The sequence below is a fragment of the Phaseolus vulgaris genome, chromosome 11 (assembly GCF_000499845.2).
Source record: "Phaseolus vulgaris cultivar G19833 chromosome 11, P. vulgaris v2.0, whole genome shotgun sequence".
Lineage (NCBI taxonomy): Eukaryota > Viridiplantae > Streptophyta > Magnoliopsida > Fabales > Fabaceae > Phaseolus > Phaseolus vulgaris.
In genome coordinates, this window is record NC_023749.2 from 7875150 (window position 1) to 7891249 (window position 16100).

Below are 16100 nucleotides of genomic sequence, written 5' to 3' on the forward strand. Positions count from 1 at the left end.
GCTTATAGCATTGGCCCGAGCACTCTCCGGTAGACATCGACTCGTGTCGTCTCCGGTAGACATCGACTTGTGTCGTCTCCGGTAGACATCAATTCAGGTTGACTTCGATCGACATTGGTTGGTCCAGATCGACTTCGCTCCACATTGACCTGGATTGATTCTTCTTGATATCGAACCAGACCGAGTCCGCTCGACATCGATCTGGGCTGAGTTCGCTCGACATCAACTTGGGTCGAGTTCGCTCGACATTAATCCGGGCTGAGTTCGCTCGACATCGATCTGGGCCGAGTTCACTCGACATCGGCCCAGGCTGACTCGACATCATTCTTGGTCAATTCGGCTCAACATCGGCCTGGACCGACTCGGCTCGATATCGGTCCTATCTGACTCGGCTCGACATGGGCATAGGTCGATTTGGCTCGACATGGGCTTGGGTCGACTCGGCTCGACACCGGCCCTAATCGACTCGGCTCAACACCAGCTCTGACCGACTCGGCTCGGCATTGTCCCTGGCTTACCTGGATCGACATCGGACCAGGTTAACTTAGCCTAACATCGGCCCGAGCCGACATAGCTCGACATCGACCTTGCTTGATTCGGGTCGGCATCATCCCTAGTGGAGTTGGCTCGACAGGGACTCAGACTGACTCGGCTTGATATCAGACATGGGCCCGCAACATGAGTTCAGGCCGACTTAACTCAACATGGACCCGAATTGACTATGCTCAACTTGGACTTGAGCCAAGTCAAAATCCAATTTGGATAATCCAAAAATATATCTAATCTATATCTAATCCATATCCAATTAAATGGATTAGATTTAAAATTTAAAAATATGAATTTGAATTTGAGATAAATCCATTTAAATAAATTAAAAATAATATGAATTTGGATAATTATGAATTGAATTTGAAAATTTGGATTTTTTCCACCTTAATGAAATTGTTAAACATTGTATTCCATATATAAATATTCCAACTCTAATCTTTTATATCGGCACATTTTTTTTCATTAGAATCCAACTCATAACTAAATTTAACTAATCATCAAGGAGACAAAGATCATATCCGTCCATGACTTAGGCTTTGTTTGGATTGAGGAGGGGAGGGAGTGGATTTGTGAGGATTGGAGAGGATATGTGAGGATATGTGAGATTGTTTGGATTGAAGGATGATAGAGTGGATTTGTGAGGATGGTTGATTGTAAGTTTACAAAATTGTCCTTCTTATTAAAAAAATATTTAAATAATGAATTATGATTTTATTTTTTTAGGTTTGAATTAATTAAATATTTTTAATGTATAATATTCATAATTATTTATATTTTTAATAAAAAATTAAAAAATATAATATAGAATATTTTGGTGTTAAATTGAAATAAATTTATTAAATACATTAAAATTTATGAAAATAATATTCATTTGTTAATTTATATAACTATATATATTGTTGATATTATAATTTTATTTTATTATTTTATTATTTATAATTATATTTTGTTATTAATAGTATAATTAAATATTTTTGAAATTATAAATAATAAATAAATTTATGTAATATTTAATTTTATATATTAAAATAAAATGCATGCACAAGGATATTTTGGTAAAATGCATTAATCCTACTAAATCCCCACAAATCTCTTCATTTTGTGAAGAATGAAAAAAACCTTCCACCCTCTCCCCATCCTCTCCCCATCCTCTCCCCCACTCTCAAAACCATGGAAACAAACACAAAAAACACTCCTCCCTCCTCCCACTTGGAAGCAAACACACCCTTAGTTTTTAATGGGGTGATCTTTTCACCAGCGGGTTAAATTTTGTTCTTGGTAAAAGAAAAAAAAACATATTATTTGTTCTTTTGCTTTGATTGTTTATGGGTTTTGAGTTTTGATTTTTGTAAATAGGTGATGGGCATGACTTAAGCCCATAAGGTTATAGACTTAAAAAATCAATATCTTTCCACTTGGGATTCCACTTTCCCATAGGCATTTTGTGTGGTTGATTTTGAAGTGAAGTTAATGCCATTGGTTCCTAAGTTTTATTGGTCAACGGTAGTTCTTGCCTCTAATTGAGTGTCCATTGACTTCCATTAACACATTAACCATACCTAATTGGTTTACTAGTGGGATAAAACTTAATGGCGTATCTCTCAAAGCATAGAAACAAGGTGGAAAAAATAAAACAAAAATATGTAAGAATTAAAATAAAAGTTAAGATTATTTAATTACAATTTTGTCATAAATAAATAAAAATATGTGATATATACTATAATGAATACTTTAGACACCAAAATTTCACTTTCTGTACTAAACACACCAATTTATAATACTTTAGACAGATATTAAAGACAAATTTTAACTCATTAAACGTTTCAAAATAATATTTGTATTGAGTTAATAGGATAACTAAATCAATAACACAAATATTTCGAACTATTTTATTAATAAATAAATATAAATATTAAATGATATATTTCATTATTTAATAATAAAAATAATAATACATATTTATAATTAATTTTATTATTGTACCTTATTAATTTTTCTATTTATTAATATTGATAGTTAATAACTTTATTTTTAATATAATATATATTTTTTATTTTAATTATTATTATTTTTAATAATAAGAATGATTTTATAATTGTTATCATGTTTATTATGTTTTTAATTTTTACAAAATGAGCAAGTTTTAGTTCTTAACTTTTTTAATTTTTCATCCATCACGTATAGAAAATTAATGATATTGCTCCTTGGTATTATTCAAAATTCATTAACTACTTATTTGAATGAGAGATTGCGTGATAATTTCAATTGACATTTACTAGTGCCTACAATATAGTATTAATATGTGATATCTATAACTTTTACAAATTTTATTTATTTATTTTAAAATTAATATTAAAAATAAAATAATTACTTCAAATTTTGAAAGGATAACAATTTTATTCTGTTAAAATGATCTATATTAAATTTTGCTCATTTTATAGAGACCATGTCAAAAATTTAAAACTTTTTAGAAGGATAAAAAATATAAACGTTTTATTAATTTTATAGAAACTAAATTTCTATAAATTTATTGATAAGTATTTTTAGAAGAAAATATAAAAAAAAAGTTATAATTTTGACAAATTATAGGGAAAATATTTTACAATTTAGCTTCTTCACAACTTAAATTATAAATTATTTTCTTTAACTTATTTAAAATCTATTTTTTAATATTACCATTCATATGTAATTAAATAAATGATAATTATTCACAAATTCTTGTTCTATTTTGTATTATCATTTTAGAGTGTAAATGCATGGAAAAAGAAGAAGAAGAAAGAAAAGGACATGTGAAACGAGTGTTTTGTTATTGAATTAGTTTATCGTTATTGCTCGATAACTGAACCGATTATTTAATTCTATTTAACTTGTCCAGACAAAATTCCTCGTGACCGGACACACCACAAATCACAGCATAACACAAAAAATTGCTTTCTTTTCCCATCGCCATATTAGGGTTTCAAACTTCCACTTTCCCTTTCTCCTTTCACCTTCCATATCTCACTTGCCTTCAATTCATTTCGCTTTCTTTCTCTAATTCGCCTAATTTCACCATATCGTGCGACACGGTACAATTACTTTTCTCTCTCCACGTTTCTTCCTTCAATGTGCTCTGCACCTGCCATGTCGTTTTGGCGGTGATTTTGTTTTTGTGAATTATGGATTTTTTTTCCTCATTTGTGGGGCCGTTGTGTAGAGTTTGGGTTCGCAGTTTGAATTTAGTGGAACTGGAATGCTCGATTTGGGGTATTTTGTTTTGAAAATAAAAATAATGAATGATGTAATGTATGCTGTGTGCTCTGTTTGGGTGGAATGTTTGGTTTTGTTTTGATTCTGTGGGAAATAGAAGGAAACCTGGGAACTGCATCTTGGTTTATGGTTCTATGTTGTGTGCTTGTTTATGAAGTAACTGTTTAGGGGCAATTTTTGGTGGAGAGAGGAATGCAGTTATAATCTTATTGAGGGATTTATTGTTGCTTTATAAGGAGGGCTTGTAAATTTTCATGTATGCTTATAGCTTGATTGTTGGTTAAAACGGAGTATTTTTTGCTTGTGTTTTTAGAGATTTTATTTAGTTGTGTTCGTTTTGAGTGGATTGTGGCTCCCTTGAATTGAATCTTAAAATCTCCGTCGGCAGTGGCGGTGGCATTGGGGCCATGTATGGTTTCAACCTGTGTATTTGTGTTATTATTGCTTGTGTAAACACTGGTACTTATAGCTTATTGCTTATGTCTTTCCTCCCTGTATCTGTGGAGCGAGCTTTTTATGAGACTATTATTTGCGTATATCAGTTTTGGTTATTGATGAATTTCTAATCCTAGTTTCATTCAGCCAAATGCTAATTTAAAGCGTGTCATTACCTTACCATTATGAATAAGCTTTAAGTATATGCCGATGTTAGACAGTTTAGCTTTTCCCAACTTTGATGGCTGGATTGGAATGGTATGTATTTGTTTAGACTAAAGTAATTGAGTGCAAATTTTCTTAAACATTGGAAACTGTAAGTTTTTTTATCTTTCTTTGTTTTAATGTGCTATGTGTTAGTCATGAGTTTATCAACATTTCTATTTCAGTACTTTGGTCTATGGTCTAGCATAAAGGAATGCTCAAAGAAGTTATATAGCAGTAATATTTTGTAAGATTTTTGGATGATTAAAAACGGTGGAGCTCAACCATTCATTGACTCAGCTACTAAAGTAGTGCCATTAATAATTTATTTTGTGAAATTATTTTTCCCATTCATACATGAATATCATAAATTTCTTTTCATCTTTGGGAGGGGTAGTTATCTCAGGTGGGGTTGGCCAGTGACCAGGCATTTGACATTTATGTTAACTGTGAGTTCTGAAGAAGTTTACCAAGATGCTTCATATTGAACTTATTTTTGGGTGAAGGTTGCAAATAGTACATGATATAGACACATAATGCGTTTTACCACTTGGGTAGTTCTCATTCCTAAAGTTGTAGATTTCTTCTGATCAAGTTTGGCATGGTTGACCTTCTTTTGTCTTGTTTTTTTATTATCATTGACGTTGAGTTTGCGGGTCAGGTCCTTGTTACGTAGTTGAACATGCATTCTCTTTGTTCTTAGAGTCATAGACTGAAGAAAACAAATGCCTCATTTTACCACTAGGATTGCTATTACTGAACAACTTAATTGATCTATTGTCCATAGAACACCGATTGTTCATCTTGACTTTGTGCAAATGCACTCGCATTCTCCCCTGCACACATGCCTTTTGACATACATGCGAGGACAAATGATTCATATTGTTTGTTTGAGTTGGTTTAATTTTGGTTGTAGAAGTAGATTTGATGTGTGTTTGTGCTTGTAGTAGAGTGCTAGTTTGCGAATGTTGCCTCTGATTAACCAATAAACCCGCATCAAGTATATGCATTAAAGGCCATGCTACTCTTTTCTTCAGGTATATTGGAATCTGACTTGGGTTCTAATTGATGCATTCACACAGTTAGCGGTTGGGCTCCAATTCCAAGATGAACAATTCTCACTCAGATAATCATGCAAGTGATTTATTCTTTGTAATTTCATCAATTAGTTGTCTGTAGTAGTAGCCTAGTTGGTCTGAAAGATAGAATTATCTACCTGCAGGATGAAGCAACTGTGGTGGGATTTGAAGTTCCAAAATCACCTGATTCCAGTTACAACAATATCCACCCTGGAAATGAAGATGAGGCAAGGGATCCGCCTATGGTGCCTTCACATTTGCAACACACTTTGCTTAATTATCCTGCTAGTAGAGACACTGCAGGAACTGTTCCATTGCCTCAGAATGTGATTCTAAATCATCTTTACATCGAGAATAGAGAGTCCCCAAGATCTGTGGTGGCGTTGGGATTCACCCATCGTTTCCGCTCTAAATATGTTACAGTCGTGCTTTACAAACCAGTCCAAAGAAGGGGAAATACAGGTATTTAATGTGCATATTCAAAACCTTAATCACCGACGACCGTTTGTAATGATTTATTGTAGACTCAATATTCCAATTACTGGAAATGATATTTTAATGAACTAAGTAGATTATTTCCTGGTAACTTAACTGTATATTTGTTTGTAAATTCGTTTTAACGTTGTGGCATAGTTATAAATTATTTGAGTTTTGGGTGGTTTGGTTCAATGGATAATGATATGATAATATGGGGATCTGAAATAATTCGCCAATAGTTTGGTAAGTGATAAATCTCAATTTCTCTGTTAAGCCGTTTTTTTATGTGTTTAAAACTAAAGATAAAAATTATTTTAACAAACAGTCTTCAATTCTTGTTTATTATATACTCATTTCATGTGCATTTTTAACCCTGCTTATTAGTTTTAGAAAATATGTCTCTTTATGAATTGTGTAATAACCTACGTTGCATTTAGTACAGCTAAACATACGTGTCAACCAGTAAGAATGTTGAAATATACAATTGGGGTTAACTTTGTAGATGATTGAAATGTAATAATTTAAATAAAATATACAATAATTAAGTTTGCGAACTTGAAGCACTGTTCTAATAAAACTGGTGTAATTCGTTTTTGTTATTATTCAAATGGGCATATTATATAAAATTTATAAACATATGTAGATAAATCATGTTTAAAAGTACCACTTCAAAGGAAAAAGTGGTGCTTTCAAATTAAATTTTGTTCAACTCATTTTTTTAGTCAAAGTCAAGCTTTGAAGCACATTTTTCTTTCTTTTTATTAAAATCATACTTAAAAGCATAATTTCAATTTATTTACTATATTTTTAAAAATTGTAATTCGAACGAACTTTTTTTAAAACTCGTGCTTGTTATCATTTTTTTTTTAAATTGTGTCACATTATTCTTTCTATACAAAATAAATAGAAACATATTAAAAATTAAAAATTACGTTTGTTTTTAATTTTTTTTAAAAACGATAAATCACACTTTTAAATAAATAATTTGATTAAAAAAACAAAAAGTTGATTTAATAAAATATAAAAAAAACATTAAAAACATGTCAAGAGGCATGATTTCAAAATAAAATAAAAGAAAATAAAGTAAAAAGAAGATGACTAGGACAAAAACTTTAAATCCCTTTATTTCTTCAACCTTTTACTTATTTTTTTTTTATCTTGAATTGTTTTTGCAAAAACTTGATATGATGAAATTGTGTTTTGAAAAATATAGATTTAAACTTTATTATTTTAAATACTATAAGAAAAGGAGAGATTGTTAGATCCAAGTGTAAAATACTTTATGTTTGATTTTGATTTTGATTTTGTACTTAAATAACTAAGTATAAAATAACTTTATGTATATTAGATAATGTAAGATACAATGTATCCATTAAAAACATTAACAAATGCAAACGTTATGTACATGTATCGTTTGATAAGTTTTTGCTTGAACAAACGTATAGTATATTTAGTCAAATTTGTTGAAGATGGTTGCTGCCCCTTCAAGATTGTGTTTGATGAAGACTTCTATGTACATTATTACATTTGTATTTTGCTTTGCTTTGAGTATGTCTTAGGTAGTGCTTAGAGGTTGTTTAAGAGTGGGCTTTTTGCTGAGTAACTCACCTCATAACCACTGACCATGTGATAAGAACAAGCATAAGTTTTCTTAAATTGTTTTTCACATGTTTTACAAAAAACACGTTTACTGCATAAAAATAAATCTGTTCTTTTCTAAATAAACAGATTCATTTTTTACACTGATGCCTTGGCTGAGTCTTGTGAAAATTAGATTTTGTGCATCAGGTATTTTGACTAAGTCTTCTACCTTTCAAAACGACTGAGTTTTAAACTGTTAAACTTTATCTGTTTTCGTTTTGAAAAATAAATCTGTTCATCTGTAAATGAATAGATTCCTTTTGTCTCTGGTGCCATGTCAAGCTTAAACGTTTTTCAGTTCTATCTCTGCACCAGAATGGTTGACTAAGTCACCTCTCTTAACAAATTCTCTAACTGCTTTTTGAAAATTAATCTGTTCATTTTATTTTCAATCGGTTCATTTTATAACAGCTTTAACTGTTTTTCAAAAAACTGTTATAAGTTGGTTTTCTATAAAATGCAAACTTGTTTTCTGAGTTCAATATCAATTCAACAGTTCATACATTTGCAAAAACGAGTTTTACAGCAGAGAATCAAAAGTTTACAAAGGATTAGCATTTGTTCTTCAAAGATTTCAAAAATCACAAAGTGCTTGTTCTTGGTTTGGTTCCAAAAGCTTGGTGTGAGGTGCTGCTACTGTTCTAGCAATCTTGCCTACTGGTTTAAGGCAGATCTGTGTATCCTCAGTCAGGTGTAGTCGTTTCACTTCTTATTTCTTGTAATAGGTTGGTTGAACACTCTTCTTGATAGGTGTTCTTGAAGAGTGAGTGTGTGTGTGCTGAAATAGGTTTTTTCAGCAAGAGTACCTAAGTTCTTGTAGGTTTCAAGAACAGTGGGAATTGTACTTGGTTGTACTGTGTTTTAGTGATTTCCACCTGTTGTTGGTGAAGACTGGATGTAGCTCAGTTGAGTGAACCAGTATAACTGCTTGTGTTCATTCTCTCTCACTCTCTGCAATTTCGTTTCTGCATAATTGATAAAACAGCAAAGAAATAAATCTGTTTAATTGAAAATAAATCTGTTCTTTCTGGGCACTGTGCTCATTGTTCTTAATTTCTGGAAAACTGTCTGGTTTCAATAAGAACACTGATAATCTGTTAAAGGCTAATAAAACAGGTTGTATGTGATAGATTGTCTCACAAATTGTCAAGCCCCTAACTGAACCTAAATCACATTAAGTGGAATTAAGGTTTGCTGTTTTCTGTGTTTCACTGTTTTTCAATCTGATATCTGTGTGTGTGCATCTGAAAAATCTATCTGCATAATCTTGTGATTAATCTTGCTGTATTAAAAGCTTTTCAAACAAAAACAGTGCTGAAATAAATCTGTTCATTTTTACATAAATCGATTTATTTTCTGTAAAACTGTGTTAAACACTGGTTCTGCAAGAAAGTTTTAAAAGGTCAATTCACCCCCCCTCTTGAACTTTGGCACTATTAAACCCAACAAAATTAAATTTTGTTTGAATAGACAATAAGTATACTTTGTTTGACAGATAAGTTTAAAACATTTCAAATTTAAACAAAGGCTTGTTTTATCTAGTAAAAAAATGTATATTTCTTCATAAAGTCAACTAGTTGTGTTAAGCCTTACACCTTGCTCAAAAGGTGGAAAGAAGTCACCTAGTCAATCATGTGAAGCTTTGCCATGCTCTAGAAGTGTTGCCAAAGAAGCCACATACATTAAATGCTAAGTCTAGGACATTTAATGTGTCTTGAAGTCTCAAAACATGTTCAAACATAAGAAGAAGCAATAGCAAAAGACGACACTCATAATAACTACAAATTATGTGCAACAACTATTTTATTCTCAAACACTATGTATAGAAGATTCCTTTAAAGAAGGAAGAGGAACGACAGCAACAACAAAAGTCTTGCCACAAGAATGTGCACAAGATCTCAAACTTCCAAATCTTGTAGTTGGAAGAAGGAACATTGTTTGAGTTAATTGATAATATAAAAAAGTAATAACCTTTATATAATTCGTACGATGCTACTCTATTTCTTATGAGCGAATCTATGATATTTTTTTGTAAACCTTTTGGTTTTAGTCAAAATGGATTCCAAAATATACTCGATTTTAATATGATTTGATTGTATAATATATACATAGCAAAAATCAACAAAAGTCTTATAAACACAATTCATGATTTGTGTTTTGACTATTTTACACAAATATAAAATTAACATTATTTTCTAAATTCTTAAATCAAATTACGAGATAAAATTTAATCAATTTCATTTATCTAAATATATACTTCCATAAATATCTTCCTTAAATATCTTCCTTAGTAATTTCTACAACTTTTAATTTATTACTAACAAACGATACACTTACATTTACACCAATAATAATTTTTTCATTAAAATAAATAAACATACAAACTTTAAATGAATTTATAATAAATATTTTATCATTAAAATATAAATAACACTTCAATTTATCACAACAAACACCAATATTTCATTATACAATACTTCAATTATTTATAAACCAAACAAGGTCAAATATATATGAGATATATATATCTTATAATGTTATTGTCAATGATGAGTAGATAAAGTATATTGGAGTCATCTATCTCCTCAAATTTATATATGTAAAAATATATTAACTTTATTGTTAATCACTTAAGAGTTGTAAACTATATGTCAACTTTTTCACTCAATTTAATCTACAATAATCACTTATCTAAAGTGTACCTATGTTTTTCATTCTTATGTGACCTACAAGTATAGTGTTAAAGTACATTTCGTATGCAAAATCACTCATTTTTGTAAATTGTTTTTAAATTATAATCTTTTAAGAATTTGTATATTCAAAATTTCATTTTCCGTACTTTAGCCAACATGCGCGTATAAATACTTTTTAGTATACAATTAAAATGTAATGACATAAACATAGGTGTTTAAAAAGTAGTACGGAAAAGGTCTGAGGAAAGCAATGGATTAAGGAGAGCCGCAGAAAAGGTTAGCATAGTAATATTATTACAATAATAATTCTTTTGACATCCACCTTTTTCACTATAAAAGATTATATTTAATTAATTAATAAAAATAAAATATGAACACAATTTTAAAATAAAATAATAATTTATTGATTATGAAGTGAGAGTGTGAAAAAAATATAGCGTGACACTATCATCATTGATATTATTATTATGGTTAGTGGTGGCTGTTGAATAATACTGAAACAACTCTAGGTGCTCCTGAAAGGGTGGGTTGGGTTATGTACGGAAGGTACTGTTTCTGTCGCCATCCATTCCTCTAACATTTTAAATAACAGTACAAATGTCATTGGGAAAGATGCACACTCTAAGCTTTTTCTTTATACCCATTTTCTTTTCAAAAGCCTAATATTTTTTTTTTTATATATATAAATACATCTCTACTTATAACACCCAAAAAATAAGCTCTATAGGTTTTTAAACAAGTTTATAGAGATTTTCAAAATATTTATGAAAATTTATATAAATACAAATATTTAAAATTCATAATTTAAAATAAAACTCTAAAGCCTTCCAAATTTTTCTGCACCTGTTGATTATTTGCTTGTATATATAGTACAGTCATCACAATAAGAAAAAAAAGGTAAACTAGTAAAAATAAAGTTTTAAATATACACAATTAAATCAAAAGAGAAAACCAAATTACATGGTTCAATTTCTCAATTATTCAATCTTCTTCAAATCCAACATAAAACAATCACATAGATCTCACATAAATCTACACATATAGGATATTCAATCAACTTAATGAAAACTGAAACCTTCCGGAAGACCCGTATCAAGTAAGTCCTACCAAAGACTAACACCTGATCCAAAGATTACTACCGAATCCAAGAGAAAGGATCAGGGTAAGTTCAATACAACCCAAGTCATGCATCTCATATGTCACAGTGTGCATGAACTCATCCATCAGTTTCTCACCACCTGATGTCTTAGTCTATGTGACTTAGATCATTAGTGAAGCTCATAGATCTTTATTACCACATAGACATCAATACTTAATACACAAACAAACAAACCAAACATCACTTCATACATTATTCCAAATGTATGAATTGAACTTCATATAATTTTCATCATACAATATCATTCAAAATGCAATCCACAACATTCAAAAGTCCTATTTAACAACATAAAAGAAACAACACTTAAATAATAAATTATCAAAATCTAATATTTCTATAAGTTTTAATTATATCGTTTAATATACTGTCACTACAAGAAAATCATTAAATAGAAATCAATTTTAGAGACAAAAATTTAGTTGCTATAATCACTAAATTAGATATTATTTTAAAGAGTAATTTAGAAACCAATAATTTTTTTAGTCTCTACAACAGAATTTAATTTACTTAATATAACAACTAATTATTTTTAGTCTCTAAAATTAGTTTATATTTAATAATTTTCTAGTAGTGTTATATTTTTAAAAATCGATTTCGAGAATGATAATATTGTTTGAACTTTAAATTTAATTTAATTTTATAATTAATTTATAAAATAAAGTTTGTATTCCCTTATAATTAATTTATAAAATAAAATTAGTATCTACTTATATATTATGATTTTTTTTAATTTTTATTTAATGTGAAATATTCAACAATAATAAAAGATTATTTTATTATTAATTTCTGTTAACCTTAATTGTTTAAAATAACTGATTTATTATCACGAGTATGAAGTTTTTTACACAGTATAAGTATGATCTTTTTATCAACCAACATAAAATTACCTCTAGTATTGGTGTGAGGTTTTCCTATCTCTATTATGAACAAATATCTCTTTAAGTCATTAGACGATTTTTACGTATTTGGGTTAATTCAAATTATTATTAAAAACTTCTCAGTAGGTGAGCAAACACTTTGAGATGGGTTTCACGTATTATAGAAACGTAAGTCCATGAGAACTTGTGTTTAAGTTTATTATTGTTTACTTTTCGAGGAAATATGTTTTTCGTTTCAACTTCCAATAATCAATTTGTTGGAAACAAATATGGTTTTTCATGAACATCATAAAATGTCAACAAAGCCTTAAAATGTCAACAAATATGGTACTAAAGCTTTAAGTCATAAAGCTTGTTGAGGGGTTTAACAAATGATACACCACAATCGGTACAAGATTGACACATCATTAATCATTCTTATACACTCTGTTTGGTATTATTTTGCCTCTATAACCATACAAAAATTAATAGAATATTTCATATTTTCATCACTCTTCTGCATTATGGTTTCCATTCAACATTTTTCTATTACAAATGTCATAATTTATTGAAGATTAAAAGTACTTTGAAACTTCTTTTCTCATCTTAAAAACATTTTGAATATTACCCAAAATTCATACATTGTATTTTTTTTTATCAGTAAAAGAAATAATAAAATAAATGTAGAGTATATTAAGGATGTCCCAACCCTATTTCATCTAACAAGTTATGTGCCCGAAAAACCTCCAAAAAAATTTATAAAGAGGAGTGTCTATCACCCTACCACCAGTTGGTGACAAAAAAACAAAGTAGCACCAAATACTATTATCCTCAACCAACCGTCAAAATGCACCCCCAAAGAGCTTTATAACAAATACTATTATCCTCAACCAACCGTCAAAATGCACCCCCAAAGAGCTTTATAACTTAAGCCGAGAACACTACAAAACTCAATCACCATGCAAGGTCACTAAATTTCTAAACAGAAACAGATGAAGTTAGATACTACAAAAAACACGACCCATTGTATTTCTAAACAGAGATAGATGAAGGTGAATGCTACAAAAAAAAAATACAACCTTTATATTCCAGCATGAGTCACATTAACGCCCAAAGGTTCCTTCCTTGGAGAAATGATCCAAAAGTAATGTGAGTTGATTTTAGAATTGCACATATTTTTAGGATTTCCACTTGGATTGTGATTTTGATTAGCAATGATATGGTGAGACTCAATAAAGATTTTCGCTGGACACGAACTTAACCAAGTGGTTAAGTAAGTGTGAAGATTCAAGTTGCATAGTGATGCCTAACACGAAAACTTTATAAAAAAAAAGTAAGTGTGAAGATTCTCTTCAAGAGAACAAATATAGAAAAAAACACTAATTAAGATGAGGATGATGTTGAACACGAAAACAAAAGAATCTAAGTTAAAACTAATTGTCGAAATGGAAAAGAAAAGGAAGCTTATTGGAGATGATGGAACTGGTGATTGAATCAGGCCACATGGAATTGGGAGAGTTCCAAGATGAGTGAGGAGGAGTCGCCTTGAAATATTCTCTATTCAAGATAAGATCCAAAGAACGTTTGGAAACCACACAAGGAATCACTCAAACAAAGTTTCTTTACTTCAATTTTAATGTCATTACAATGAGGCAAAACACCCTATTTATAGGAGAGAGTGTCTTGGAGAGTAAGAGTGAATGCTAGGGCGCAATAATGAGAGAAATCTTCTACAAGGTAGGTCAACCTACGATGCCGCCCAAGCTAGAGGAATCTTCTAAAAACTAGGTTAAATGAAGGCATGAGGCGGTTTTTTGGGATGTGTTTCTAAAAGTTGGGTTTAGGTGGGCTTGGCACAAATCAGCTTGAAGAATTGATTACATTGTTACATTCTCCTCATTTGTTAAGCTATTTGCAATTGGGTTGCTTCTTGTTTTGACAGTTACTCAAAATTGGCACTTGCAGCAGTTGGACGTAAGCAATACCTTTTTTTTTCTGGTGATGGATGCATGATTTCCTCCTTTAGGTATGAAAGCTACTAAAAATTAAGGTCATGTATGCAAGATAACTAAAACATTATATAGTTTGAAACAAGCAAGTAGGCAATGGTTTGCCAAATTATCTTATTTTCTTTAAACATTAGGTTCATATAGTCTAGTGCAAATCACTCTCTGTTTATAAAAAGAACTTGCATGAAACTCTATGTCTGACATTCAACATGTTAAATATCAATTGGAGTTGCATGTTCCAGCAAAGGAAATCATCACAGAGAAAATATGCCCTTGATGTTCTTAGAGATTTTGGCCTGCTCGTAGAAAAATCTTGTTCTACACCCAAGATTAGAGACATCAAACAATATTTTGAAGAAAGGAGCACCTTTACAAGATATAACTTCATACCAACGTCTCATTGGCAAACTTCTATATCTAACCAATACAAGGCCTGACATATGTTATTTTGTATAGTTCTTGAGTCAGTTTCTTCGTGCCTTTACGTTATATCATTATGATGTTGCTCAATGTGTTATATGTTACGTTAAAATGCTTCGAGACAAGGCTTATTCTTTTCCAAAAGTTCTAGTTTGCAGTTCAAAAGATTTAACGATTTTGATTGGGTAATATGTCCAAAAACTAGACACTCTACTACAAGTTTATGTGTTTTCCTCATATCTTCTCTCGTTTGTTGGAAATCCAAGAAGCAGACAATCATATCACAATCATTATTTGAAACTGAATACAAAGTCTTTGTAGCTTGTAACTGTAAAATACAATGGTTAACATATTTATTGAATAATCTGACTATCAAAACTCAATCATTAACTCAATCATTAGCATAATAATTAATCTACAAGGCATACAACTAAGAATCACAACATTCACTAATGAACTAAACATATAAAAATAAATTAAATAAACATATAAAAATAAATTGCCATGTGACGGAAAAACTTCACACAAAACCCCATTTAGTTACTATCCATCTATACAAGTCAACAAGCTCCAATATCCTTAAAAACTTCTTGAACCAGGAAACTTCAGCACCATCGTTACCAAAGTTTGGAGTCATAAACATTTATTATGCAGATTCAGGGAGATTATTTCGTTTTATCTTTTTTTTGTTAGTTTTTTTCTCTTTTCCATTTTCGTCTTTCTTTGTATGTTTTTAGGTTTTTTTCTCTTTTTTTCTTTTTCACATGAGTGTATGATCAGATACAAAACTCTAAGTGTATCTTTTACGTATATTTGCGTGCTTCCTTCTCTCTCCTCTCTCACGTGCCTTTTCCATTGGCCAATTATTTGACTGTTTACGTGAAAGTGAATTACTACATCCATTTTTTCATGTTCTTTTGCAGCTTTATTTTACAAAACAATGCACCGAACATAAGTAGAACTCCAATAGATAGAACTCCAATAAATATAGCTAGTAGGGTTACTATACATTTTGCAGTCATCTCTTTACAAAATTGAAATTGGTGTATATTTGAAAAAATGATTTTTCATACATGACAAGGCACTATAATTATTGTTTGACTTGCAACTTGAGCTGTGGGCCAAAATATGTGCCAAACCCCAAAGTTGTTAGCAGAGAAGACTCTACTACTTGTCAACTATCTGGATTACGTCACTGAATTCTAACAAATTGCATGGAATTTTCTATAATATTATCTAATTATTGAATTTGAATTTTTTTAAAACAAGCAGTTTATTTTATAAAAAATAATAAGTTCTACAATGTATAGTTATTTAAACTAATTACT

General features: G+C 30.2%; 1 protein-coding gene across 2 annotated transcripts; it reads left to right on the plus strand.

Moving 5' to 3' along the window:
• The first annotated feature begins 3436 nt into the window (after nucleotides 1-3436).
• On the plus strand, nucleotides 3437-6185 carry LOC137829134 (SNF1-related protein kinase regulatory subunit beta-3). Of its 2 annotated transcripts, none has more exons than XM_068635929.1 (3): nucleotides 3437-3617; nucleotides 5475-5571; nucleotides 5660-6185. In XM_068635929.1, the coding sequence occupies exons 2-3, from the start codon at nucleotides 5545-5547 to the stop codon at nucleotides 5984-5986; spliced, it is 354 nt and encodes a 117-aa protein (XP_068492030.1). In that variant the 5' UTR covers nucleotides 3437-3617; nucleotides 5475-5544; the 3' UTR covers nucleotides 5987-6185. The 2 variants fall into 2 exon arrangements, with proteins under 2 accessions (XP_068492030.1, XP_068492037.1); XM_068635936.1 differs by having other exon boundaries at nucleotides 3476-3617; nucleotides 5520-5571.
• The last annotated feature ends 9915 nt before the right edge of the window (nucleotides 6186-16100 follow it).